Source organism: Giraffa tippelskirchi, chromosome 4 (genome assembly GCF_054371585.1).
Source record: "Giraffa tippelskirchi isolate mGirTip1 chromosome 4, T2T-mGirTip1v1.2.pri, whole genome shotgun sequence".
Taxonomy (NCBI): domain Eukaryota; kingdom Metazoa; phylum Chordata; class Mammalia; order Artiodactyla; family Giraffidae; genus Giraffa; species Giraffa tippelskirchi.
Window position 1 is genome coordinate 33,997,101 of NC_137278.1, and position 26,782 is coordinate 34,023,882.

Genomic DNA, 26,782 nt, shown 5'->3' on the forward strand with positions numbered 1-26,782 from the left:
AGGGCGCCGACTACCGTGCGCGGCCGCGCCCTCCCTGCGAGCGGCTCTGCGCGCCCGGGTCCCGGCCTCGCGGTGGCGCCGCACTGAACCGCCCGTCTCGCTCTTCAGGACTGTGATTATTTTCTGAAACCGGCGCCGAGGCCCGCGCGGCGGCTCTCAGGGGCCCCGCCCTGCGCCCCTTCCCCGGGCAGTGGAGAAGGTGGGGAGGCCGTGGCGCGCTCGGGAGCCTGCGAGGGAATCCCTCTCCCTCCACGTCACCCGAAAGCGAGGGAACCCGCACTCGCGTCCTCTAACGCAAATGACCATCTTTGGCAACGTGCGCCAGTGGAACAGACCACGGGCGCGTGGCCCGAGGGGGTGGGGATGGGCCAGGCTGCCTCGGCTCCCCCAAACCGCGCCAGCGGTCCGCTCCCACCCCCGCCACCGCCTTCCTTCCTCGCGCGGGGTGTGCGGCTGGCGTCAGCGCGGCCAGGAGCCGGGACAGATAGGGGAGCGCTGCGCCCGCCTCCTCCCGCGCGTCTTCCTCCTCCTCCCCCTCCTCCTCGGCCTTCTCCCCCCGCCTCTCCGCGCGCTCCTCCCTGCAAGGTGGAGTCGGGTTGACGTGAGGTATAGGGGCTGGAGAATAAAGAGTGTGGAGTTGAAATCGTGCCATTGTAGTGACTCATCTCGGGCAGAGCGCTGGGGCTCCGAGCAAACCAGCGAGCAAGCGAGCGGCGCTCGGCGGGGACCGAGAGAGGGAGAGAGAGAGGGAGAGAGAGAGACGCGGACGGGCAAGGCGGGCCCGTCCGGGAGCTGGCGCCGGGGAAGGGGTGCAGGTCCGGGCGCCGGAGCCGCGGCACCGCGTCCCTCTCCACGCCGGCTCAGCTGGATCCTCGCGGGCCGGGCGCAGGCTGCCTTCTTCTCCTAGTCAAGTGTCCGAGCCGCTCCAAACTCCGGCGGCGAGTCGACCGACAGGAAGTTTATTCTCAGCTCCTTTTCTAAAAGGAGGAAATAGAAGTTTCTCCAAGCGGGCAGCCTTTCTTTCTGCCTTTTTTTTTTTCTTTCTTTTCTGCCCTGACATCGGGGGTCCCCAGACCTGGCAGGCTTGACCCGCCGGGTTGACTCCCATTCTTTTTTAATTACCGATTTTTGATTGAGCCGGCGGTCCCGGCTGGGCTCCGATTGCGCGCGGGGGCGGGAGGGCGCGCGCAGGGGAGGGACCGAGGGACGCGCGGACTTTTTAGAGGGAGGGACTGGGTGGACAACTGGTCCCGCGGCGCTCGCAGAGCAGGAAAGAAGTGGTGCAGCGCTCACGGGGCCCTGTTCCCGGGGTGCCTCCGCCGAGGGGGACAAGCCTGAGGCGCGGCCAGCAGAGAGCCAGGGCACAGCAGCCGGTGCGCGGCCCTGGCGAGGGCGGGGGAAGAAAAACACCCTGTTTCCTCTCGGGCCCCCACCGCGGATCATGTACCAGGATTATCCCGGGAACTTTGACACCTCGTCCCGGGGCAGCAGCGGCTCTCCTGCGCACGCCGAGTCCTACTCCAGCGGCGGCGGCGGCCAGCAGGTAGGTGCGGGCCCCGGGTGCACCTGGCGGTGCGGGTGGACCCCCGCCTTCCTCTCGCCGCCACTGCCTCTTTTGCTTTCTTTGCCCTTTCTCGGTTTGGCGAGAAAATTCCTACGGGCCACCATTGTAAGTTCTGAATTCTCATCTCCTGCCCACACCTCCTTTCATCCCCTCTACCCTCGCCAACACTTTTTTTTTTAACTGGAGCGGTGAGTGGGCTGAAAGAGCCTACAAACCCTGTCCTTCACACTACATCGTATCCAGACAAGCTCCTGGAATTGCAGGTCCCGTTCCCAGAAGCCTGTACCTCCTCTCCCAGGAATTCATCTCCATTCCCCTCTATCTCCGTGGTGGACCCCCCCTCCCCAATTTTTCACGGACGGGCCCCTTCCGACATCTAGGCAACTTATTCCTGCGAAAAAGCCCTCTCCTTCTTCCCCCACCGCGACCCCGCACCTTCTCCCGCCGTTGGTCTTAGTTAATTTCGGAAAGAGGTTGGGGACTCGGAAACTGGTTGGGCTCCTTCAAGTGATCCAGAGTGAGGGCGAAAGTTGTCACTCGGAATCAGGTGCGAAGGTCAGGAAGGAGGAGGGCAGCCTTGATTGGCTCCGGCTGCGTGCGCCTGTGTACCCTGCGCCCATCCACCTCCTGTTAGGGTCGGAGGAGCCTGAACTACCACCCGAAGGGGCGCCTTGGGGTCTGGGGAGTACTTGGGGCCACGACGGCTGCAGAGAGAAGGGGAGCTGGAGAGACCTCCTCTAGGCTCCTGAATGGTTCTGGAAGCCGAGAAATAACTTGTTTCTAAAGCAGGCGGACTGGTTTGCACTGGAGGGATTATGCCTACCATCTCTGTCTATAAATACCAGAATAAATACCAGAAAAGTGCTGCTAGGTTGGTGGTGCTGGTGGGGTGCCTGCCCTCTGCAACAGCCACCCCGCACCCCACCCACCCAGAGGCTTATGAGGGAGCTTAACAAACAAGGCTGCTAGAGCCTGAAGCCCGTCCTGGTCAGGATCTGCCGAGTCTCTAGCCCACTTGGCTGCAGCAAGAGTTGCTTTGGTTAGGCGGTGGCCTTGGCCTCTATAAGCCAGCCAACCGGAGGGGCTGGGGTGGGCTTCCAGGGAGGAGGGAACCTGATGGAGAATAAAATCGAAACGTGGCTCTCTTTAGTAACTGAGGAGGGATGTCTTATTCCAAAGTGGTTCCCCATACCTGGTGGAACCTCAAAATGACTTTTCTGTGTCTTTCCTCTACCTGCCCTGGTATCCCCATAAGCACCCACTGGAGAGAGCCTTGTCAGTGCATTGAGGGTGCAGTCAGTGCATGCACCCTTAATAATGAACACTAAGGTGATGAGTTTCAAATCTTGTCCCAAAGTGATTTTGTTTGCTTTCCAGCCCTATTGGTGGTTTCTATTGAATCCAGCCATCATTAGGCAATGGGTTGGAGTCATTTGAAATCCATTCCCTCCTTCTCCACCTCAACAGCCCCAAAATGTCCCTCTCTGCCTCTCCAAATCAGGAAGGAATCTTTTGATTTCTCATCCACTCCTTTGGCTGCCGTTTGTGTGGCAGTCATCACTGAAATGTTACAACCTTGCAGCCGGGCTTTGCTCAGACCCTGGGGCCTGGATGGGAAGTCAGACCGGACATCAGTACCCCGATTGAATAATCTGTGTCACTAGGGCTTTGAGCCCAGGATGTGAGTGGAGGCAATTCCCTGTTTTGGAAGAAAATCAGACAGGAAACCAAAGCTAGGAAGAAGGAAGAGAACTCAGTCCAGCAGAGTGTAATGGGGCCTCATTACCGAAGCAAAAAGCAGCTGTTGGCTAATTCCTAGCGTGCTGTAACACATGAGAATTTTGCAATTAGTAATAACTGGTGCACGGGGTTCTTGCGTATGTGCCTGTCCATTTGGGCCAGCAGCTCAAGCAAGGCGCCTTTCAAACCAGAGGGATTGGTAAGGTAATGCCGCTTTGGGCAAGTTTCTCAGCCTGTCCACTCCTGAGGGAGGGGGTGGCGGGAGGACGGGAGAGGGTTTTTCCATCATCTCTGTGACTGGGAGCAGAGCTGTTCTGTGGTCCCAAGAGCTGACGTGAGAAGCTTTTGTTACTTCACATGTCTGTGACCCCACCCGGGCTCAAGGTAACTTTATTGCATACCAGATAAAACCTGTAATCACTTTATTTCTCTTAGCTTCCTTTATGGAGAGACTTTCCTGGCAGTTGGTGATGGGCCTTCCTCCTTTTGTGGCAGCTCAGTGTAAGAGCTCTGGTTATACTTTGGGCAAGTGAATATTATTTTTTTCTCATTTTTTTGTTTGTGGGGTCTAATATTCCTTAGAAATTTCCTGTTTACTGTTGCTGTTTACTCAGCCTAGGACTTTCTTCTCACTTCATGAAGCTTGATCTTAACACATGGCCGCGAGTTTCAGTGACTTGGGGGGGGAGATAACTCTTTGTTAAAACCTCTGTTCTTGTATGTGGCAGGAACTTGAAGCATGAAAAATATTTCCTGTTCCAGTTATAGTTTTAATCTCAGACATTGGTCATTGGTGATTTGATTTGCCCCTAATAGTTGCACACACACCCCCCACCCCCGGCTTTTTCTTTTTATTGTTGTTTTCTCTCTTTCCTAACTTTGCTAGGAAAACACCTCCCAGATATATGCCCTGGCTGACTGCTCGACTCACGGTTTCAGGCCCTGAGCATTACGCAATCCAGCCAGTTACACAAACATAGGTCATTTCATAACTTGTTTTCATCAGCTTGTCCCCCTTTTAATGAACAAGCAAAACAAAAACAAGACCCAGAACTTTTCCAAGGCTGCCATTTGTCTGTTTCTCAGATAACTTGTGAAAATAAATCAAAGGAGACAGTTCCTTTTTGGAACCAAGAAATACCAGACTAACTCTCTTCTTTGGCAACCATTCTTTTCCAAGAGACAGACAGACACATATACATGCACGCACGCACGCACACACACACACACACACACAGACACACAAAATTCCCCAGAGTGAACTTTTGCCAACTGTACCAGGCTGGGACATTCCTCACATCAAAGAACTTTTACCAGAAATGACTGTGATTCCCAAGTCAGCCCCAATCATGCCTCTCTAGTGCCCCCTACGGGACATTCTTAGAAGAACTATCTGGGGAATGTATTTTTCCAGCCCCAGAGAGGAACTTGGTGAGTTTTCAAAATTCTTAGGACTTTTTTTTTTCTTTTTAATTCAGGACAAATAAATGCCATATATTTAACAGTGGTTAACTAGGAGTTGCTTGACTTCGAAATGCAGTTTCTTTTCTAATTTTGTTTTGTTCTAAATAAAGTGTGGTTGAAAAAGGAGTGCTTTTTTCTTTCTCTATTTTTATATCTGTTCATTGCCAGCACAATGTCTTCAAATTCCCAAGGCTTGTTTTCTTGATATTGTTTGTAGTAGGACACTGGAAATTGAGGAGATGGTCTTCAGAATTGGTGGGAAGGTGGGAGGTGTATATTAAGGATCTGGTGCCCTTTTTTTTTTTTTGCCTTGATCTCACAGATGTTGTAGATTAGGATCAAACAAAATGTTATCCCAGGAATTTGTCTGTTCCGTTGATTCTTGCTGGTGGAAGTCAGTGTCACTGGTTCATCAAAGTGAATGGGGTGAAGCAGCAGTCACGTATTGTCTGAGTGGCAGTTGAATTTTCCTATCCAAACCCCTGAGTGCATTTCCATTGCTTTATTTCTGCCTGGCTCATTATTCAAGGTGAGTGTAGAGTTAGGAGCCTCTGTTTTTTTCTTTCCCGTCTTAATACAAACACACCAGAACTTATGCATCCAAATCAGCTGTTATCCCCTTCATAATCGTTCCTTGAGGAGACTAAATTCTTATTTGGATGCTGTCGCTATTAGTCAGACTCAGAAAGATTTTACAACACCCCTCTTTGGAATCGGCTTCAGCAAATTCTTTTGAAAACCCTCCCTTCTAACATATTTTTGTCTTTTGAGGGTGAATTTAATATTTGGAAGTTATCAAAAGATCTGGCATAGAAGGAACCAAGGGTGATGTGTGAGGTCTGGGTGATCTGGCAGGGTTCAAAGCAAGATGTGACCCCAAATCCTGCTGGTCACCATCTCAAGAGTCTTCCTGGGAGAGCAGTCACCAAGACAAGGCACACCAAAGCAGGCACCTCTGCCACCTAGACCTTTTGATTCCCCCCCAACCCCTGGCCTGTTACAGGGGAATAAAGGCACTGATTTTGAGAATTCAGGAGGCTAGGTTTCTTGTCTATCCATTGAAAGAAAGAAAAAGAATTACTATTTTGTGACTACGTCTCTTCCATGCTGTGTGTGGCATCTTTTGTGGCCACAGCATTTCAAAATGACGGCAACTGCCCTGATTGGAGGCAGATAAATCTGTTCCCAACTCCAGTTGGTAACTCTGTCCCTCTTGGACTCACTGGGCCAGAGAGGGAAGGTGTAAGAGTCATCTTACCCAATGCCATCTCACCCCCGTCACAGGGAGATGACTTGGCTGTGCTCACCTGCTGTGGTTGTAGAGGGGATGAGATGGCATGCCCTTCCCAGGGAGTGCAGGGCTGTCTTAGGATTGGTGGGGGTACAGAGTGGGGTCTACAGAAGGGTGGCGGGAATTCCCTCTTGCTTTGGAGTGGAATTTCTGTCCAAAAGGGCCCTGGAAGGAAAGACATCAGGGAACCTGGTGGACAACTCAGTATTGGTCACCTTCTTTTCCTTGCTTTTTTCTTTTCTTTGCTATTCTTCACCCTAACAGTTAGGTGAAGGAGAATAACGTGATTCCTTCAAGTGAACCTGGCAGGAAGCAGATCACTTGGAAAATGGGAGGGGGGGGCGGGGGGGATTATGAGTTATTGATGACCATTTCCATGATGACATTAGTGCTGATCCTCAGGAATGAAATGTCAAAGGTTAAGGTGATGTCCCATATAGAATCTGTGAAAATTGGTTGAATTCCACAGGGAAGACTTTGGAGAACACCCCACATTTAGTAAAAGTACAGAGCATTTGAGTCAAACTGGACCTCAACAGGTTTATTCTGAGGCATTTGAGGCAGCATTCGCCCTGCCCTCTCCTCTTCCCCCAAGCGAGTCTCCTGGGATGTTGGAATTTTCCTTTTCCTGTGCTGGGAAACTAAAAAATAGGGGTTCTTAAGAGAGAGAACCCAGTCTCTTCTCAGACATGCATAATCATTTCTACCTGTTGAGGCAGGTCCCAGGTATTCAGGGCTTTGATGGCTTGAGTGCTTGGTGGCCCAGTCAAGAGTCAACCTGGTGGAGAAATGCCTGGCTGAGGGGATGGACCCTGAACACCAACTCTGATTCCATCTTAAATGCCACTTCTGGGCCCCTCATCCCAGGAGTTTCTGGGATAGGCCCTGCCACATCCATGTCTGCAGGAAAGCAAACCCTACTTCCTAGACCTTTCTGAACCTGAGGCCCTATAGAGTTCAAAAAGGTCATTTCCCCAAATTAGCAACTTCTGGGCTGTAGGGACTTCTCTGATCTGATGAAGCTGGGTACCACTAAAGGCCCCGTGTTCTGAGCTTTCTCATAGGCAGCAGGAGGACACACATACTTACTGAGCAGCCCCAAGGCTCCCTTAAATTCAGGTTGCTTCAGGATAAGGAGGTTCTGCTGCCCAAAGACCCCCTTCAAGGCTTGTAACCTCAACCTTCGGCTTCAGGTTCTAGAGATTCACGCTGTCTAGTGAGAGTCCATTGCTTGACTCCCTGGGTTAGAAGAATGGTTCTGATTTTTTGCTTTCTCATTTCCTCTCTTTATTCTTTCCCCCTCAACCTGAGCTTACGAGATGAGAATAATCCTCTAGGACAGAGGTCGCCAAACTATGCCCCAAGTATTTTTGTAAATAGGGCTTAAGAGAGCACAGGCACGCCTGTTTGTTTACATCTCGTCTGTGGCTGTACTCACGCTACGGTGCCCGAGTTGAGTAGTTGCGACAGAGACCTTATGGCCCGCAGAGTCTAAAATATTTACTATCTGGCCTTTTACAGCAAAAGTTTGCCAAACTGCCAAAGGAGGTTGGAGGGAGGGGGGCAATTTGTCCTTTTACAGGCATTCTTGCCCACCCAGAAGTCAACAGGATGACACAGTTAAATAAAGCATTTGGAGGCTCTGCCAGACTGGAATACCACATAGCCATCCAGCACCTTCCATGCTGTCCTTAGAGGAGGAGTTTCCAAGGGAGTGGAGAGCCCCAGGGGGGTCAAGTGAGGGTCCTGGGTTACCTCCCCTAGCCCCCCACCCCCAGCACACCAACATCCCTGTTGGTGCTGCAACAGGGATCAAACCACCCTATACCTACAGCTGAGAAGGCCCATCTTGGTTTCTATTTGGTGTTAACCCATTGGTAGAGAACTGTGATTTCTCCCCAACATGACATGTGACTGATTCTTGGGTCCTTGGCAGAGAAAAATGCCAGGCTAATGCCCCCAGTTTGTGGGACCACAAACTCTGAGGCTCACCTCTTCTCTCGAACCCCAGTGTCACTTTCTGAAAAATACGTTCAGAGTTGACACAAAACATGAATCTGCCAGATCTCACTTAAACTTTTGTGTGTGTCTCAGGCTCCTGCTGGAGACCAAAGCCTTCTTTAGCGGAGCCCCAGTCCCCTCTGGGGCTGGGACATTGTTTTCCTTGCAATTCAGAAGCAGTGTGTTAACCAGATGGCTTTACCTCCCTCTGAAACGAGTTGTACGTGTATTTAGAGGCAGTCATTACCTACTGCCTTGTTTTTATTGCGTCTTGTTTTGTCTAGACCAAGCCACTGCTGCAAGGAATCTGGCTGATGGCTGGGCACGGCCTTCTGTAGACCTACCATCATAGAGGTAGTGGACTAGAGGACCCCCTGAGAGGGGCTGAGAGTCTGCCACTTAGTCCTAAGCAGAATTAGTCTTTTCAGCTTTGCTTCAGGCTTTTGGCTTCCCTCCCCTAGCCTGAAATGGGAGCTCTTTTGTTTGTTGGAATGAGGAGTCAACTTCTTGGGTGCTCTCCTGAGAGGAAAGCTGACAGCCCCCCACCCCTCCAAGGAAGGACATTAAACTGTCCTACTAGATGCCTCGGGTGTCTTTCAAACCCAGAACCTGACTCGGGGAGAGAAACAAGAAAAATGTTGGGTGCTTCCCAGGAATGAGAAGCTGGCAGTTCTCCCAGGAGCCACCCCTTCCCACAGACACTTCCAATGACGATGCGTGTGGTGATGGTGGCCGTGATGGTCGTCGTTGTGATGATGATGATAGCACCTTCCATTTATTTGGAGCATCATTTCTCAACCCTGACTGCACATTAGAACCTCCTTAGCTTTTTTTTTTTTTAAAAACACCTTATCAGAACCCCATCTGAAAGTAGTGATTTTAGAACTCTAATGGTAAGGCTGGCTCTTGCACTGGTGTTTTTGAAAAGCTCCTCAGAATATTCTAATGTTGCAGCCAGGGTTGAGCACCACTGGTGTGTTTTCGTAGCCTGTGATTACAAGTAGCTCCTTATTTAATCCTTGTGATAGTGCAAAGATTTTGATGTTACTGTTCCCTTTTCCAGACAGGGAAACTGAGTCCCCAGTGATTCACCAAGGCCTCACATCCAGGCCTCCTGACTCAGATGACCTCCCAGCCTCCCTCCCAATTCAGCATCCTAAGAGAGACATAGCCCCCTGGGCTTTAGTACTTCTGCACACACTCAGCTGCTCACTTGTTCCCAATGCCCTCTTCCTTATGGCCAGCCCTGGTTGTCTGTTTTTCCTCCTTGAAGATCATTTCCCACTTGGATCCTTCCATGTTCACTGTACCCAGCCCTCCTTCACACACATCACACATACTCAGATACACCTGCTACTTTTCAGTCAGCTCCTGATAAAAAGCCCAGTTGTCTTTGCCTTGGGAGATGACTCAGAATCCATTCATTGCACTGGGCAGCTCTCCTCATTGCCTCCCAGAATCCATTGCACTGGCAACTTCACAGAATCCCAGAATCCATTTCGTCCAGGTTAGTCTGGGAGGTGAAGCAGCCCCATCCCACCACCTAGATTGGGGTCAGGCAGGGGAGTGAGCAAGGAAGGGTCCCCAGCTCCCTGAGCTGCAATGAAGTACTCTAAGCTTCACTTTATTTACACAGAGGAACACGGATGTCATCACCAGGGGCAAAGACCATGTTAGAGGCAGCTGCCATTGCTGCTTTCTAATCTTGGTTGGGCTGCAAAAGCAGGGATGCTATAGCATCTGTACTAATGTCAGTGGGCTTTCATCTGGGGTCAAACAGACCTGTGGGGCCTCCTGGGTGAGGGAAGGTCTGTAGGGACCCTGGGTGGGAATGACCCTGATGCTCTGTCCAGGTGCATTGGGGGTGGATACCAGCACTTGGGGCTGGATTTCAAGATAGAAAAAAACAATTCTACAACGTGTTGCATTGTGTAGGAGAGACCTGACCTCTCTGTCAGACCGAACTGGGTTTGAATCCTGACCCCACTGCTTATTAGAACGTGGCTTTGGATAAGTTACTTAATCTCTCTAAGCCTAAATTTCTGCCTCTAAAATGGAGATAATGGTAGTTCTTACCTCAGAGGGAGAATTAATGGGATAATCTAGGTTAAACACTACTGTGGCGCCTGTCATTTAGTAAGTGCTCAGTAAGTGTTAGTTATTATTGTTTTCATCATTTCATCCTCCAAGTTAGGGAAGAAAGGATGTGCAGAACCTTTTTGTGGGAACAGGAATCATCTGAGGCTGAGGGTTCCAGGAGGGGGGCTCTCCCCTGAAAATCTGGAAGTGGGGGGGGGGGTCTTCCCCTTCTCCCTCCTTCTCACTTTCTAGTAGCTGCCCTGAAGGAAGGTCAGGCCCAGCTGCTGAGGAGCATGGCCCATTTTAGCTTTGGTACTCTGTCATCATGTTATATTTTAAATAGACTGCTTCCTGCAGCATGTTCCACAGGGCTCTGCAACGTGGTCTGGGCGTAAATTAAGTGAGAGGGAGAAAACTCGGAGCTAGCAGCACCAAAGTTTCCCACAGACATGCCTGTGAGCTCAGATAGATAGATACATAAATGGGTAGAGAGAGACACAGTGTCTCTCAAGATGGGGGTGAAGGTCAAGGAGGGCAAGGACAGCAAGGGGAAGTCTGGCAGCAAAGGCTACCACTTTCAGTCTCGTGGGTCAGGGACATCTTTTCATGGACCTGGTCTCACCCTGATGGGATCACAGCCCGGTGATGAAGCTGTTTGGAAAGTAACAGAAGCAGATATGATAAGCTTCCTGGTGATCTTTGTTGCTGTAGAGCAGTTGGTCTGCAAATCTCCTCAGAGGATCCTAAGCTGGTACCTGGGGAATAAGAGCAAGTGACCCAGAGGCTCAGGTGGCCCAGATGGGAGGCCTGCTCTCCTGCAGATGAGGGCATAGCTGGCCTGGAGGGTTTCAGAGAGGGCCTTCTGGGATGTGAGCTGCTGAGGACCACATCTGTCCTGGCAGCCACTGAGGATATGACCACATCTTTCCTGAGCCAGTGGGGGATGGAGTTTCCAGGACCTCAGTCAGGGAGCGGATCTGACGTGTAAGAGTTAAAATCCCCTTGATTCTTGGATGTGCAGGAAGCCCGCCCAGTTATCCTGACCTCGGCACTCCAGGCACTGACCCTGCTTTCTGCTGGTTTTGGCCTCCTATCTCTGCTTGGCCTGTTTTGCAGTATTTGTTGGCTCAATCCTATCTTCCTCTTCATTTCAGAAATTCCGGGTAGATATGCCTGGCTCAGGCAGCGCCTTCATCCCTACCATCAACGCCATCACGACCAGCCAGGATCTGCAGTGGATGGTGCAGCCCACGGTGATCACTTCCATGTCCAGCCCATACACCCGTTCACACCCCTACAGCCCCCTACCAGGCCTGGCCTCTGTCCCTGGGCACATGGCGCTCCCGAGACCCGGCGTGATCAAGACCATTGGCACCACGGTGGGCCGCAGGAGGAGAGATGAGCAGGTACAGTTCCGACTGGGAGCCACATCAGTGGCTTTATAATGCAGAGTGTTTTTCTGCAGACTGGCGAGGAGCAGGGTGTGTGTTCTGGGAGCACTGGGGAGATGAAGGAACTCAGGACCCTCATCCTTGGAAACAGAGCATGCGACCTGAGAGTCAGGCATCTTGCCCCTGTCCCTTAGAATCTCTGAGTCTCAGTTTCCTCAGCTGCAAAATGGGGATGGTGTCTTGCCGGCCAGGACTTGCTGCCACTGGAATGAGATCATGGTGGGAAAGCACATGGTGAATGGTGAGGCGTCAGCACACAGGCAGGACCATTAGGACCTGCCTACAGCAGCATCCTCTGATGCTTGGCAGAGGGACCGCAGGACAAGCAGCCGATGAACCCTGGCTGGGAGCTTTTGTGGGCTTATCCCTTAAGTGTCTCCTAGTATCTAATATGGGCAAGAACCCAGCTGTCCTAAAGGGGACCCCCTCCAGGCCAGTACTGCCCACGGTGTGTCCATCGCCCCTCCATGTCCCAGGCCTCCAACTCGAGGCCAGAGCCCATTTCAAGGGCCTGGGATGCACATTCCAGAAGTGCATCTGGGACCCTGGGGTCTTTGGAGTCTGCTCAGCTCCTTAAGTTCCAGGGACACCTGGGGGAGTGGGGGTCAGACAACAGCAGCCTTTTTTCCCCTCAAGGGGCTTAGCTTTGAGCAGGAGCCAACCTGGCTGGGAAGGATGCCAGAAAGGGGCGGGTCCTCTGCTCTCTAGATAGCATCTACCCAAGACTCCAAAGGCCCATCGTCTGTATTAATCGAGAGTGGGGCAGTGATGGCCCCCCGCTTCCCAAAAGAGAAATCAGAGTCATGCATAATTCTAGAAATGAGGGAATGAGACTTGTAAGAGCCCCACCTGTCCCCCTTCACAGATGACACAGCCAAACAGCAACCTGGGGCTACTTGGCCAGTGACTGGGGAAGTGTGGTCTAGAACCAGGCCTCTGGGATTCCACCCCTCTGCAGTGCTCTTTCTACAACACCATGCTACCGTGAGCTCAAGGAAGGGAAATACTTTAGTAGCAGAATCCCTTTTTCAACTGAAATGTTAGCATGGAGAATTACTTCTATTACAGCTTTGGAACCCCTTCCCATTTCAGCCACTGTCCACCTCAACTCTGGAATCCCCAGGCCCACAGTGTTCCAATACAAGGACCTTTCAAACATGGTGCCCAGTGGATAACTGTGGATCCAGTGCCACTAGTCCCCTTGCGTGTGTGCTAAGTCACTTCAGTTGTGTCTGATTCTTTGTGACCCTATGAACTGTAGCCCGCTAGGCTCCTCTGTCCATGAAATTCTCTAGGCAAGAATACTGGAGTGGGTTGCCATGCACTCCTCCAGGAGATCTTCCCCACCCAGGGATCGAACCCAGGTCTCTTATGTTTCCTGCATTGGCAGGTGGGTTCTTTACTGCTAGTGCCACCTGGGAAGCCCGCCACTAGTCCCCAGCACACTTAGAATTACAAAGATCACTGCTTTGAGGAACTGGAAACTTTCACACGAATCCCATTCCTCTGAGGACAAAGCTGGGCCTTGTATCCACTACTTGTTGGCTTGTTCTCTTAATGGCAGGACCCTGTGCAGGGGCAACATGGGGAGATGTGTGTAATAGACACTAACAGACAGTTCCCAGGTCCTGTTGGGCTTCTGCTCCTGGGGCAAGTGGCCAATATCCCCCCTCACTGCTGCTTCCATACTTGTAGTTATAAATATGCAGTAGCAGCGATCCCAATGTCCTTCTCTAAGTGTGCTTCCTTCAGGGAGCTCAGGGTACCAAGCTTTATACTCGCTGGTGATCTCGATTCTCCTGGTATGTAAAGGACCCCTTATCCTTTACAAGCTAGGCTTGTGAGGGACTCCCAGGTTAGCAGGACAGCCAAGCAAAATGTGCTAAATACTCTTCATTCTTTTGTCCAACTCTTTGCGACCCCGTGGACTGTAGCCTGCCAGGCTCCTGTGTCCGTGGAATTCTCTAGGCAAGAATACTGGGGTGGGTAGCCATTCCATTCTCCAAGGGATCTTCTGGATCCAGGTCACACCAAATATGCAAGATTAGAGTTAGAGAGGAAGAGACTTTGGAGACTGGCTTTTCTAAATTTCCCTCTGCACCCATTTTACAGATGAGGAAACTGAGGCCTAGAAAGAAGAGCCTTGCCCAGGCTCGTGCAGTGAGTGGCAGCAGAGCCAGGACTGTAATCCACCCCCTTTGACCTTCAGCCCTATGATTTTTCCCATCACACCACCCAGGCGTGCCCTTGGAGAGTTTCCTTCCATTTTTGAGAGAGAAGGAGAAAGCCAGGAACATTTTATCCCATGTCAATTAGGAGTTGAGGCCATCATTTGGCAGCTTGGAGGAAGCTTAGGCAGCAGCATCCTAGAACTTGGCTCTTTGGGTTCCTAGCTCTAGGGTCTTTTCTCTGAGGCTCACTTCCACCTTCCCAGCCTCCTCTGGGGGGCAGAGGCTGTTATGGTGCTGGCCTGGTGCCTCACTGCCCTCCTCCGGGGCCTGCCCCAGAGGCTCCCTCTGAGGCCAGCAGTGGCGGGGAAGGGAGGGTGTGTGTGGCTTGTGGGTGGATACGTGGTGGTGTGACACACTCATGCTGTAACCGTGTTGTCACCGCCCCTGAACACTTCCTATGCCAAGAGCTCCCACAAGTTGCCCTGTACCTCACCAGACAGGAGAGAAACTTCTAAGGCACTGGGAAGGCCAGAATCTGTCCAGGGGGAATGGAGGCAGAAGTGGATCAGGACCAGCTCTCTGTCTTGTCTGCCCCTCATCAGTGAGGGAGCAGGGTGCTAGCTGGGCCTCAAGGGGAGCCCGGGGAGCCTTTTGATGCTGAGCCCTGAACCTGGAGCTGCAATAGGGCCATCAGGCTCTCTCAGTCCCTCTTGGGCTCAGGCTGAGATGGAGTTTGGAGCAGCAGGTCTTCAGGGCCTTGGCCAAGTGGCCTTTTGTGACCTCAGCCTGTGATCTTCTGTGATCCCACAGAGAATAGGGTGCCCCAGTCTGTGTTCTCTGGGTGTCAGGTTGATTTGCTGCTCAGTGAGTGCAGCAAGGGTATCAGAGAGGAGACCTCTGGACTGCGTCCTCTTCTTTCCAGCACTTTCTAGTTTAAAGAGGATTCTCACACTGTATCTCATCTGATCCCTGCAGAAACTTTGTGGGAGGTGTGGCAGGTCCTATTAACCCCACTTTTCAAATGAGGATCTGAGGCTCGGAGGGTCAGTAATCTGTCCGGGTCCACCCAGAAGTGCCACATCTGCATTTGGCTCTGAGCCACCTGACACTTCTCAGGAGAGAGACCATGGAGCCGTCAGCTTTCCCGGGGAGATGGGACAGCGGCTTGAGGAGGGAAGTGGAGCCAGGATCCAGTATGGGCTCGAAGACCGGGCCTTTGTAAGAGAGTTGAAGACTAATAGCAATGTTACCAGCTGGATGGGCTCAGGTCAGTGCGCCCCACATGGAGGCCACTGCAAGGACAGATGATGCTAGGGAGGGACACAATGATGCTGTGCCCTGCTCTGCAGGCAGCATCCTGGGGACTCTGGCCTGGGCCCAGCCCAGGGAGTGGCTCCCTCACTTGCAGGCTGGCTGGAGGTCCAGATAGCATCCCTCAGTGGGGACAGCTTCTCTCTCAGCCCCTCCAAAAATGGCTTTGGCCTTTTCCCCACATGTCCCTTGAGGGGAGGACTCGGGCCTTACTGCCCCCAGAATCTTCTAAGCCCCCAGTACATCACTTGGCACCTAGATGGTGTGCTATCAGGGTCTGATCACTGAAGGAGGGGCTCTTTCCTTTTGAATTCCTTCCTGCCTTGGCCCACAGCCATCTCCTCACATCACCTCTGGAAGGGCTCTATGTAAACAGAGTATCAGCCCTGATGGTGGAGCAGAGTTCTTGCCCTCTGGCCTGAGCTGCAGGCCCCTAAGTAGCTTCCCGATAAGGAGCTAGGTCATAAGCTCTGCAGTGGATTTTTGTTCATTTGGTTCGCTGACAAATCTATAACCCCTCAAACCATGCCTGGCATGTTGAAGGGCTGGTTGGTTGAATGAGTAGATGTGGTGGGCAGCAGGGTTTTAACCTGCCCCAGGGCTCCTCCTCCTTTTTGCCGGTGCTGTCCAATCCAGCACTGTGCCAGGTACACTGGTGAGTCCTCTGGGTTGAACTGCTAGCAGCCAGCACTCAAGGGCTGATAGAGGGACTTGGGAGTGGGGTGGCCCTCCCTCCCGCCCTCTGGCAAGAGAACATGCCCCCCCCTCCGGGTGGTTCTTACTCTGGGCCCAGCTACATAATCAAGTAGGGATAATGAGGCTTGCAGAGCAGGCAGAGTGTTGGGGAGGAGTAATTAGGCCGAGTTGGGAGGAAGCTGCTTAAGTGGGTGGGGCCAGGCCTGGCACGAGGGGACTCTCTGGGGAACGGTCCCAGCTCATTCTCGGGTCTTGGCACTGAATCAGGGCCGACATGACACATGCTGCCATCATGCCTGGTCTGGTGAGTCTCTGACCCATGGCTACCCTGTTCTCCCTTCAAACATGTGACATCACCTTCTGGGGGCAGGGGTTTAGTTCTGAGTGCTCCCTCTACCCCCAGGCACCCAAAGTGGGGTGAGGTACATGTTCTGGGGCCCCTCAGCCACGTTCCTCTTGCCTTCCTCCTTCCCCGCCTAGTCCCAGAAGGGCTTCTTCCCCTACTTACAATGCGGTTAAAAGCGGAAAATCTTGGTGAGCCATGCACCCGAGCCTAACCGTGATCTTTGACCCTGGCCTCTAGCTATCCCCTGAAGAGGAGGAGAAGCGTCGAATTCGGAGGGAGAGGAACAAGCTGGCTGCGGCCAAGTGCCGGAACCGCCGCCGGGAACTGACGGAGAAGCTGCAGGCGGTGAGGAGCCCTGCATGGGGTGGGGGCGCTCCTGAGTGGGCTGGAGCTGGGACCCCAGGGCTCCCGGCCCTCTCCCCTCCCTCCGTCATCCCTGGTGATTGACAGGAGAGTAAATGTGGGCAGAAGCATTCCTTCTTCTGAGCACATGGGTCAGCCCTGCCCTGATCTGAAGGAGCGGGGGTGGGGAGAAGGAAGCTGGCCTTTATTACCCAGCCTGGACCCAGAGAGAACTGGACGAGCTTCTTGGGCCTGGCACCCTGTCAACCTCAGCACCCGAAGGATCCTGTGTTGAGACCTGCTGGGGCTCCTGGGCGAGGGATGGAAGAGGGTGTCACCGTTGCCGGCCAGGAGCCAGGCAGGCCCAGGCCTGTCCCCTCCAGGGTTCCTCTTCCCAGGTTCCAGCCACCCCCATGCCTGCCTGCCTGCCTGCCGCCAGCAGGAGTGGCCCAGCCTGGCTTCAGCTATCTGGTTCTCTGGGCTTCTCCACCTCTGCAGGGTCTTGGTGCTCCCTTGGTCTCATGGGGATGGATCATAGGCAGCTGAGTTGTACTATCTTGGGGTTTTCTCATATCCTCCGTGGGCAGGAGGGTTCCCCGCCTCTGCTCTGAACCCGAAGCTGTCACCTCATTGGTACCTCATTCTGCCCTGTGAGTCATTCTCCCCCACTGCCTAATTGCCCCACCTGGGGGCCCTCAGCCCCACCCTTCCCTCCCCAAACCTTGACCTGACCGACATCACGTAATTCCCTCCAGAGCCCAGCCCTCCAGGAGGGGCCGTGTGCCATGTGGAGGAAACCCAGAGCCAGGACTGACTCTTCCTGGGTGGAATGTTTTCCAAGTGAGGAAATGAGGTGGACTGTGTCAGCGGTCCTTGCACTGAGCAGCCAGGTTGGAGCTCTGGAAATCGCAATGGCCTTGCACATCCTATTATTTTATTTAATCCTCCCAGCTACCATTTCCCTGCTTCCACTTCCCTTTGTCCATCCTGGAGCCCTCGTTCCTGGGCCTTAAATGTGCACTGGGTGAATTCTGTGATGCCTGTAATAGGTATATGGAGGTGTTAGAGGCGGGAGGAGGAGTGAGAGCTCTCTGATGCCAGGTGGGGCGGATCCATTAGTGATCAGCACTCCCTGGGAGACACCCCAGGAGAGCCCTCCCCACCACTAACCTTTCGGGAAGCCATATCCCCCTGGGTCTACCCCCAGGTGCTTCTGCCACCAGCCCCAGAATAGCCTGCCCCCCAAGGCCCCTCGGTTTTCCTCCCCTCTCTCCCCTTGAAGCCTCACACCCTACGCCCCCGCCTCCCCACGACCCAGCCACCCAGGCCCCTGAGCCACATCCTGCACAGGAAGCCTCTCAGAAGAAGCTCATGACGTTCATCAGACCCTTGAGACAGATGGAAAGTTTTTTTCACTCCGGAATATGCTGTACTTTGCTTAGCGAAGCTCTGGCCCATGTCATCTCGTTCTCAAACAGGAATCTGTGTTCGGGAAAAGTGGGGAGGAGGCTGGTGACACGTACCTCTCCGTAAATTCCATGACGACCCCCCCACCCCCCGCCACCACATGCATCTGTTGCTTCTCTGGCTTTGTGTGAAAGGAAGGGCTGAGGTCATTGCAGAGGGTCCCTGCCGGCCTCATTTGCCCACTCAGGCTGGCAGGGGTCTCATCTGTTGAAGCATGGGGGCTGAACTGAATGTTCTCCTGGGGTTCTGTGAGTCCTGAAGCATAGACTTTCTGCTTAGAGCAAAAAAAGGGACGAGGGGCAGGGAAGATCCAATGGGATGGATTGAGCACTTCCTACAAGCCAGGTACTCCTAGGCTTGTGTGTGCAGACAAATATCCAGTCACGCGGCTCAGAGTTCAGTGTCGATATGTCCTGATGAGCTGGAGGGCCTTGAGAAGGCATGGGGGGAGAGGGGTGCAGCTGCCTGCTCTGCTCCCTTCCCCCGCCAGGTCTCACTATTACTCACCCCCTCGGGGTACCAGGGGCAGTCCTGACAGAAAAGTGTAGTAGCACGTGGACTCTGCAATCAGATACGTTGGAGTCAGATCCAGGCTACTCTATCTGCTTGCTCTGTGGCATCGGGCAAATGATTAAACCTCTTGGAAACTCAGTTTCATTATCAGTGCTCAGTCATGGCCACTACAAGGGTTAATTCACCCTTCCTCCAAGCTAACTTACCTCAGCTCTCAATCTGGAGTTCTGGAAACAGAAGGAATCCTGAACATGCAGGTGGCCCAGAAGCAGTCGGATGTGAGGTCACTAGACTCATGGTCAGCCCTCTGAGGACCGTGTTTGGTTTTCCCTCTCTCACCCAGATCTGACACCCCTCAGCCCATCCCCTATCATCCCTCACAGGCCCCTCTTCCCCTGCAGGAGACTGAGGAGCTGGAGGAGGAGAAGTCGGGCCTGCAGAAGGAGATTGCTGAACTGCAGAAAGAGAAGGAGAAGCTGGAGTTCATGCTGGTGGCCCATGGGCCTGTGTGCAAGATCAGTCCCGAGGAACGCCGGTCCCCGCCAGCCTCCGGGCTGCAGGCCCTGCGCAGCGGGGCCAGTGGAGGGGTCGGTGCCGTGGTGGTGAAACAGGAGCCCCTGGAAGAGGACAGCCCCTCGTCCTCATCGGCGGGGCTGGACAAGGCCCAGCGCTCCGTGATCAAGCCCATCAGCATCGCTGGGGGCTTCTATGGCGAGGAGCCCCTGCACACCCCCATCGTGGTGACCTCCACTCCTGCCATCACTCCCGGCACCTCGAACCTCGTCTTCACCTACCCTAGCGTGCTGGAGCAGGAGTCGCCAGCATCGCCTTCTGAGTCCTGCTCCAAGGCTCACCGCCGAAGCAGTAGCAGTGGGGACCAGTCATCAGACTCCTTGAACTCCCCTACTCTGCTGGCTCTGTAACCCAGCTCCCGGGGGCAGGGGTGGGGGTCCTCGTCACTGCCTCCTGCCCAGGGACCAGCACCTTCCAGCGCTCCAGGGCCATGAGGGGAAGAGGGGGACCCTGCCAGAGAGCTTGCTGGCTCTGGGGAGACCCAGGTGGGATTTGGTGGTGAGTCGCCGGAGGACTTGGATGAGCTCTCGGAAGTCACAGGACCTCCTCCTCGTCCGTCTTGCGAAGCAAATCCTGTTTCTTGAAAAACATTGGAGAACTTGGTTTGGTGGACTCGGGCATCTCCCTGGCTTCTGAAGAGCCTGAAGCTGGTGTGGACCGTTCCTGTCCCTTGGTTCCGACGTGTCTCTGGAGTGATGGCATTCTTCCCGCCCCACCAAGCATGCTCAGTGCCTTTTTGGTTTCACCTTCCCTCTATTTGCCCCTTCTTTCCTCCAGTATCAATTTCACTTCCTATTAGTTTTTTATCAAATTTGCCATGACATTTCATCTGGGTGGTCTGAATAGTAAAGCTCTTCATTTCTGGAGAGGGGGCACCAGGGTGACTCTTTGGCTGGGGCTGACTTGTCCAGAAGGGGACAGTCCATGTGCAATACAGAACCTTCCCTCCTCTGACACTTCTGGTCCACCACCATCTCTGGAACCGCCAGCAGGGCTCCTTGAGCTCTCCAGGAGAGGCCACCATCACTAGGAGGTTTGGAGGACCCTTCCTCCCCATCCTCGGAGACGGCTTTTGGAGGAGCAGCTTGGCCAGAAGACAGGGTGTGAGTGAGACAGCTGGGGCATGGATTGGGTTTGCCAAATGCCTAATTACCAGGCCAGAAATGGCCAGGAATAGTGCCAACGAGCCACACGGGTGTCCCAGCCAGCCTCTTTTCACCCCATGTCTTGAGTAGGACATCTCTTGTAATTACTGCCTCGTCATTCTGCCTCGGACCCTTCTCTCCTTCCTTCCTCGGAGCCACACGTCACTCCAAGTCCCTGCCGGCTCCACCCTCCCCCACCCTGCCTCTCAGAGTGACGCCACCCGTGGAGGTTTAATGAGCGTGGGCCTGGCCCCTCCCCAAGCCTCAAAATCACCTCTGGTGTGGATGGAAAGGCAGGGGGAGGAAGGAGGGAGGCAGTCGGAGTGGGGTTTGCCTCGCAGCAGCCCTAGCGCCTGCTTCTCGCCTCTCACCGAGGTGCTGGGCTGTGCTACCCTCTGTGGTCATCTGCTACCTGATGGATCTCGTGCTTTTTCTCTTACACTCCCTGCCCCCTCACCCCAGTGTGCTCCCCAGGTCCACCAGCCAGCTGTGAACAGCTGGCCCAGAGCTGCTGTTGTGGCTTGCAGCTTACAAGCCATTCCCCAGGGGCTGCTGAAATCAGAGATGAATCCCACTGCAAGAGAGCTGCCCCTTCCCGTGGGGTGGGGGATGGGGAAAGGGGGTCCTCCAGCCCCCCAGGAGCACAGATCCGCAGAGGTCAGCGGAGTTCCCGCCTGCCACCCCTCGGAGCCTTTTTTTTCTCCCCAAGGCTGGTCTTCCAGCATTGGCCTCTGCTGAGCTAGTGCTCTGAGGGAGGCCCTGCTATTGTGATTCAGCTCTAGAGATCATTGTATGATAATTTAAAACTATATAGATATTATTTAAATCAACCCAGTGGGGGTTAAATCTCAAAGTTGGACTCCGGAGAGAGAGAGAAAAAGCGATGACATGGTTGCTCACCTGTTCCCTTCACAGACCCAGGCCTGGCACGCCGGCTGGTATTTAATGTTACTCACTTGCCATGCCCTAGACACACAGAATGGAACAGCCCAATGCCTAAAATACGCAGCCCACTATGACCGGAAATGATGTGTGGAGGGATAGGGCTTGCAAAGAGAGGAGACTAAAAGAAACAGGATTTTTTCCCCAAATGCTTTAAATATGTTATTTCCCACATTCCTTGGCTGTGACGCTGCCCCCCAGCTCCCCAAAGGTTCTGGGAGGGGCGCTGCTAATCAGATGGGGCCTTTGGGTTTCTGGCTTCAGATTAATCAAGGACACAGAAGTCAGCTAGGAGTAGCAGGAGACAGACAAAAAGAACTGGGGTGAACTCAGCTCTGAAAGACTTAATCATCTCAAGTGGTATTTGTGGCCAACTGGGAGCTATTTACTTCTTTTTGAATATATGTATTATATATTTCTTAAATGAAGCTGCTCTCTGGTGTTTTGTTTCTCAAGTCCCTTTGTGCCCCACTTTGCACAGCCCTGATCCCAAGGCAGGCCCCGGCATGTGACTTGGGGCCAGGCTGGACATTCCTGAGACGGAGTCTGGCTTTAGTTCAGATTTCAAACTGCATTGGCTTTGGGACCAGCAGAAAGCAAGAACCCAGCCGCCTTGCAGGACTTCGAGGTTTCTGAGCTGTGTTTCTATTCAGGACCCTCTAACTTTGTTCTCGGAGGTAGTTTGGCTTCCCCAAAGCCAGAGGTTATTTGGAGAAGGCTGAATATGCACTCTTAACTCATAGGCATATCCTCAGTCACTGCCTTCTGGCTGGTTCTCCAAAGTTGCGGCCAGACACCAGGGCTGCTGCTTCTTCCTCCTTCCTTTCTCCTCCTCCTCGGGAGCAGCGGCAGGGGGAGCCTTTGGACTTGGGCAGGGAACCCCGTGCCCCTCTGTGTCCCCAGCCGTGAGGCAGCTGGTGTGGACTCCAGTTGGGCTGCAGGCAGCTCTGGGACAGGATAGGGCAGGCACTCCTTGACAGGCTGGTATGAAACACACAGTCCCCTTGGCCACCTGGCTAGCCTCTTGGGAACAGCCCTCTTCCTGTCGAGTGGATAGGGACAGCTGCTGACACAGGACAGAGAGGAGATCCCAGGTGAAGCTTAGGCAATTACCAGAGCCAACTCAAAGCAGAGCATTCACTGGGGAAGTTTTCAGAAAGAAATCATTTTTCTGCCTGTGAGACTGGCCAGGTATCTTCACTATGGCCCATTACACCAGCATCTCAAAGCCAAGAACCATCAGAGGCTACTGGTTCCCTTCTCAGGCTTTGGGGAAGGGAGTCTCCTCTCTGTTCCCACTAGGCTCCATTTTAAAGTTGAGCTCAACTCATAGGCATTGGGACTTTTCTCCCCTTTCCTTGATGGACCAACAGTACTTCTTGCAATCTCATCTTGTAACTTTTAGGTTGATTTCCTCCCTTGATCAGACATCCATGTGGCCTCTTTAAGAAGGAAAAGAATAGCACCTACTATGTGCCAGGCACTGTGTTAGGCACTTTTATATATATACACCCTCTTTAGGGTGAGACTAAATGATGAGGACTTCCCTTATTAAAGGCCCACCACTAATGTATCAACAAAAACACTTGGAGGTGAGAAAGTCTTTCTCCAAAGATCCAAGGCAAGATTGCCTTCAGTCTGAGGTTTGTTCTCAAAGACCCACCCCCTACAATATCCTCCCACCTCTAAATTTGTTTCCCCTGTGATGTGCTCCTTTGCACTCTTCAGATGGTTAACCTGAGTCCTTACAGAATTTGTGGACCAATAGGATACGTGGTGTGTGTAACTTTCTTTTAAAAACTTAAGTAAAGTGGTCTTGCTACTTCCTGCTTGTTGAGTCTTCTTGGCATTCAATCTTAAAAGCCAGCATCTCACTATTTATTGACGGGTTGTGTGTATGTGTGTGTGTGTGCGTGTGTGTGTGTATACATTTCTAGGTGTGCCCATGTCCTCCTGCACCTTTTAAAAAGGAAACCAGTCACCCCACTACCTATGTGACATCTTCTCATGCTTCTAGTATATTGGTCGTACATCAACAAAGGGTTTTAATTTTCTAATGCTGACATGTTCAGGAGGAGCTGGGTCAAATTTTGAGCAGGGCATGGGAAGGGAAGGGGGAGAAGTAATTGACATTTATTTTATTATTTATTTTAAATGTTTACATCTTTGTGTTGTACCAAGCCTGAATAGAAACAGATAGCATTAAAATGCTCAGTTCCTCTCTCCCTCTTTCTTCTTTATAATTTTTTTTTTTAATTTAGGCTAATGATGCTTTGTTGTTTCTAAAATGATTTGTGACTTGTGCTGTATAAACTGTATAAAAAAAGGTTCTGTTTTTAAAGATGGTGTGTCATTCCTCTGGGGACAGTGGTCACCAAGAACTCTACGTTAGAAGAGAACACAAGGAAAGATCCTGCTCTGTTCCTCAAAAATTATTTTCTGTGTATGATTAAAAGTTTATTCCATTTATTTTAGTTTGTGGTTACTTGATGTCAAGGAAGAAAAATTTTCACATTTGTATAAAGAATAGGTATCAGGGTGTCTTTTCTGAAGTGAAAGATGTATATATAGTATTTTGGTATATCGTGGCAAATCAAAAGCTTTGTGCATCTGTATTTGAGGTATGTTGATGATGTGGAATAAAGACTGCTCTAAGATCCTGGAGGTAAAAAAAAAAAAAGTTGTGCAAAATTCCTACAGCTTGATGGGGAACTTAATTATCTTTCTGAGCACCTTGTCTTTTTTTTTTTTTTATTAAGTATTGGTGAAATGGTCCCATTGGAAAGGCTTCTAAATAGGCCTCTCCAGGCAGGACTAGGAGCTCAAAAATCTTTGTATAGTTTTGAAATTTGAGGAGTAGCTCAGCTCTGAAGCATCTCTGGTGGTGTTTTGTTGTTGTTGTTCTGTTTTGTTATTTTACTGTAATACAAGCCTACAGTATTTGCACTAAAGAAAGCTTGTTAGAAAAAGCTTGCTGCTATGGAAGAAAGAACATATTACAACTTTTTTTCCTGTTTTTTTGTTAGCTTTTTCACTTTCAATTGAGTAGCTTTTTGTAGAATAAAATGAATTAAGATTGAAGAGCCTCTGATGGTTGGTTTATTCTGTCTTTTTTATCTTTCCTGTCACTTCTCTTTTTTTCCTTCTAGGCTGTTCTACCTTTGGCTCCGTGGGCAAAGAGTTGTTCTTTCTGTTGGGAATGGGGAAGCAGGGAACAACTCCCTGGGAATCTCTTTCGGCAAAATTAGAAGGTGAGCTGCTGGGGGTGGGGCTGCCTAGACCTTCCGCACCAACTTTCTCATGCTTCTTTCTCTTCACCCCCTCCAACCCCTTCCCAGTCCTATTTCCCACTTCTTAGGGCCTGATTCTCAGCTAGCTGCCAAGTGCTAGCCACTAACAGTTCACAGGGCTGTCCCTTCCTGGGGGCACTTCGGATTTTGTTTCAATAAAATTGACTCTGGAGACTTGAGAATCTTCAAAAAGCCAATTTAAGGTATTGCTCAGAGGGTCCAGGAGGTTGCATGAGATCAGGCTCAGGCCTCTGGAAATAACCAAGGCATGTACATGAGTGGGATGATCACATCCCCAGATGTCCTTTTTGAATAGACACAGGTTGGTGGGTGTGGAACACTGAGAAGTGTCAGCCAGACCCTGCTGCCCAGGAAGCCGGGGGTAAATGGGAGTGTCTCTCCTGGGTGCTCTTCCCCTGCGGTGTAAATGCTAGGGAGGCACACGTGTCAGTAGTTAGCAGTCAGGATGGTCGGCAGCAGCTGAGTGTCAGGTGCTGAGTTAACACCACTCACTCCTAATCTGCGGAAGAGGAGCCCAGGGTGAAGGCCTCGTTCCTTGGAGGACCCAAGAGCTCCGGACTGTGAGAGTTACGGGCGCTCTGAATCCTAGCCCTGCCCCTCTACTTGTAATCTCTCTGAGCCCGAGTTTCCTCTCCGTAAAGGGGGAGGGTAATGATAGTGCTGTGGGAACCCCCACGTTTTATCTCCTTTCCCTTTTGAGAAGGCCTGGGGTATGAGGGAACCGGACATTCAAAGCTCTTGACACGGCCTCCCAGCAACAACTTCTGCTTGAGTAGACAACACAGGCCATGGTACCTGGGGTGTCTCAGTGGTACCTGCATTTTTCTGAGCAGTTGATGTGGCTCTTTTCCATGTAAGTGTTGGGGAGGCAGATGCTGGGAATATTCACATCGGCTTCGATCGGCTTTCTGGGTTACGCTGTCCTGAGAGAAGCATGTGTCTCTGCTTGCCTCTCATGCCTAGGCGCTTCCGTCACATTTTTCATCTTCCAGTAACACTTCGAAATCTCCTTCGTTTGTTTGAATTCCCACCTCTTCACCCACATGGCAATTAGAGAGGTTGGTGATTGCCAGGTGCTTATTAAGTGGAGTCATAAGTAGTCCTGCTTCTTTGGGCAGCTGTAAATGCCTTAAAAGCATGCAGAAAGCTTTTTAGTTTTTTTTTTTTTTTTTTAATTGAGAAAAACAATAAGGGGCCACCTCCACTGGGTTCTAACAGGGTCTATCGGGGAATTCTGCAATTCCGGCTGAGTCTAGGCTGTCTTGGTCCAAACTGGTTCAGTGATCTGGGTTGATGGTAAATGCTGTCGATTACATTTCTAACAAAGTTGGAGTTCTTCAGACTGAGTGGGGTTCTTTCCCAGGAAAGACGTCTTGGTGAGGAACTCCCAGGACCGTCCCCTATGCTGGACCTAGAGTTTCCCAAGTGGATGCTTGTCACTGGGCTTTCTTTGTTCACTGGACCGCCCCTGGGTAAGGGAACAGGAATTTCCCCTGGAGTTGCTATTTTCCAAGGCGGTCAGCAATGTTTGTTTCTTGGGCTGGTGAATGAGACAGTTTATGTGAAGGCACAGGGAAAGGTATGAAGTGCTAAAAAAGGAAAAAAAAAGGAGACTTGGTTATAAAGTTGACTGATACAACTTGATTATAGCATAGCCCCTGGGTTTTGGGCTCCGAGCTGTGTTTGAAATGAAAAGGTGTGATTTCCCCTTGGGTCCTGTGTGTTTAAAGGATGGATGGGTACTTGTTCGTGGGCAGCCCAACCCCGCTGGCCCAGGGCCCACCAGGCCTGAAGGTCGACAAGGAGTGCTGACAGCCTTCCCTCCCCACCAGCCTCGCACCTGCCCTTGTTCCTGACACAACAAAAGGACTGTTTCCTGAGAAGCTGTGAGCTGTTAGGACAAGTCCACCCGCCCTTTTCCATTGTCACAACTGGTCTTCGCCTTTTCGGGACCTGCCTGGAGTGGAGAGAAACTGTGACCCCCGACTCTGCCCTCTGGGATAGGATCGTCCTCCTTCCTCCCCACGGGCCCCAGTGGAGAGACAGATGGCCCAGGAGAGCATCTAGGGCGCCATCCACAGGCTGTGAGCTGTTGTCTCTGGGAAGTTCACCCTGGTTTAAAGGAAAAAATAAAACGTGCTCCAGGCTCCACCTCTGGAACTATCAAATCCTTAATCAAACTAAACACCTTCACAAGTCCTTGTTAAGGACTCAGCCAGTGGAGTAACAAACCAAAATACACACACTCAGTTGGCTGGTAATAGTGCTCAGCTGAGTGTCTCTGAGGACACTTGGAGGTCATGCTTATACATGGGGGGACTCCAGTCTTGATCCAAAGGTGCAGTACAAGGTGCTATGGGACCTTGACTCTGGGG

At 52.0% G+C, this 26,782-nt stretch overlaps 1 protein-coding gene across 3 annotated transcripts; it reads left to right on the forward strand.

Moving 5' to 3' along the window:
* Window positions 1-647: 647 nt before the first annotated feature.
* Window positions 648-26,558, forward strand: FOSL2 (FOS like 2, AP-1 transcription factor subunit). Of its 3 annotated transcripts, none has more exons than XR_014051832.1 (6): window positions 648-1,543; window positions 11,294-11,545; window positions 16,352-16,459; window positions 18,838-20,112; window positions 24,246-24,347; window positions 26,138-26,558. XR_014051832.1 is itself a non-coding variant. In XM_081484272.1 (4 exons), the coding sequence occupies exons 1-4, from the start codon at window positions 1,442-1,444 to the stop codon at window positions 19,357-19,359; spliced, it is 984 nt and encodes a 327-aa protein (XP_081340398.1). In that variant the 5' UTR covers window positions 648-1,441; the 3' UTR covers window positions 19,360-24,182. The 3 variants fall into 3 exon arrangements, 1 of the variants encoding a protein (XP_081340398.1); XR_014051831.1 differs by having other exon boundaries at window positions 26,240-26,558; XM_081484272.1 differs by lacking the exons at window positions 24,246-24,347; window positions 26,138-26,558 and having other exon boundaries at window positions 18,838-24,182.
* Window positions 26,559-26,782: the final 224 nt, after the last annotated feature.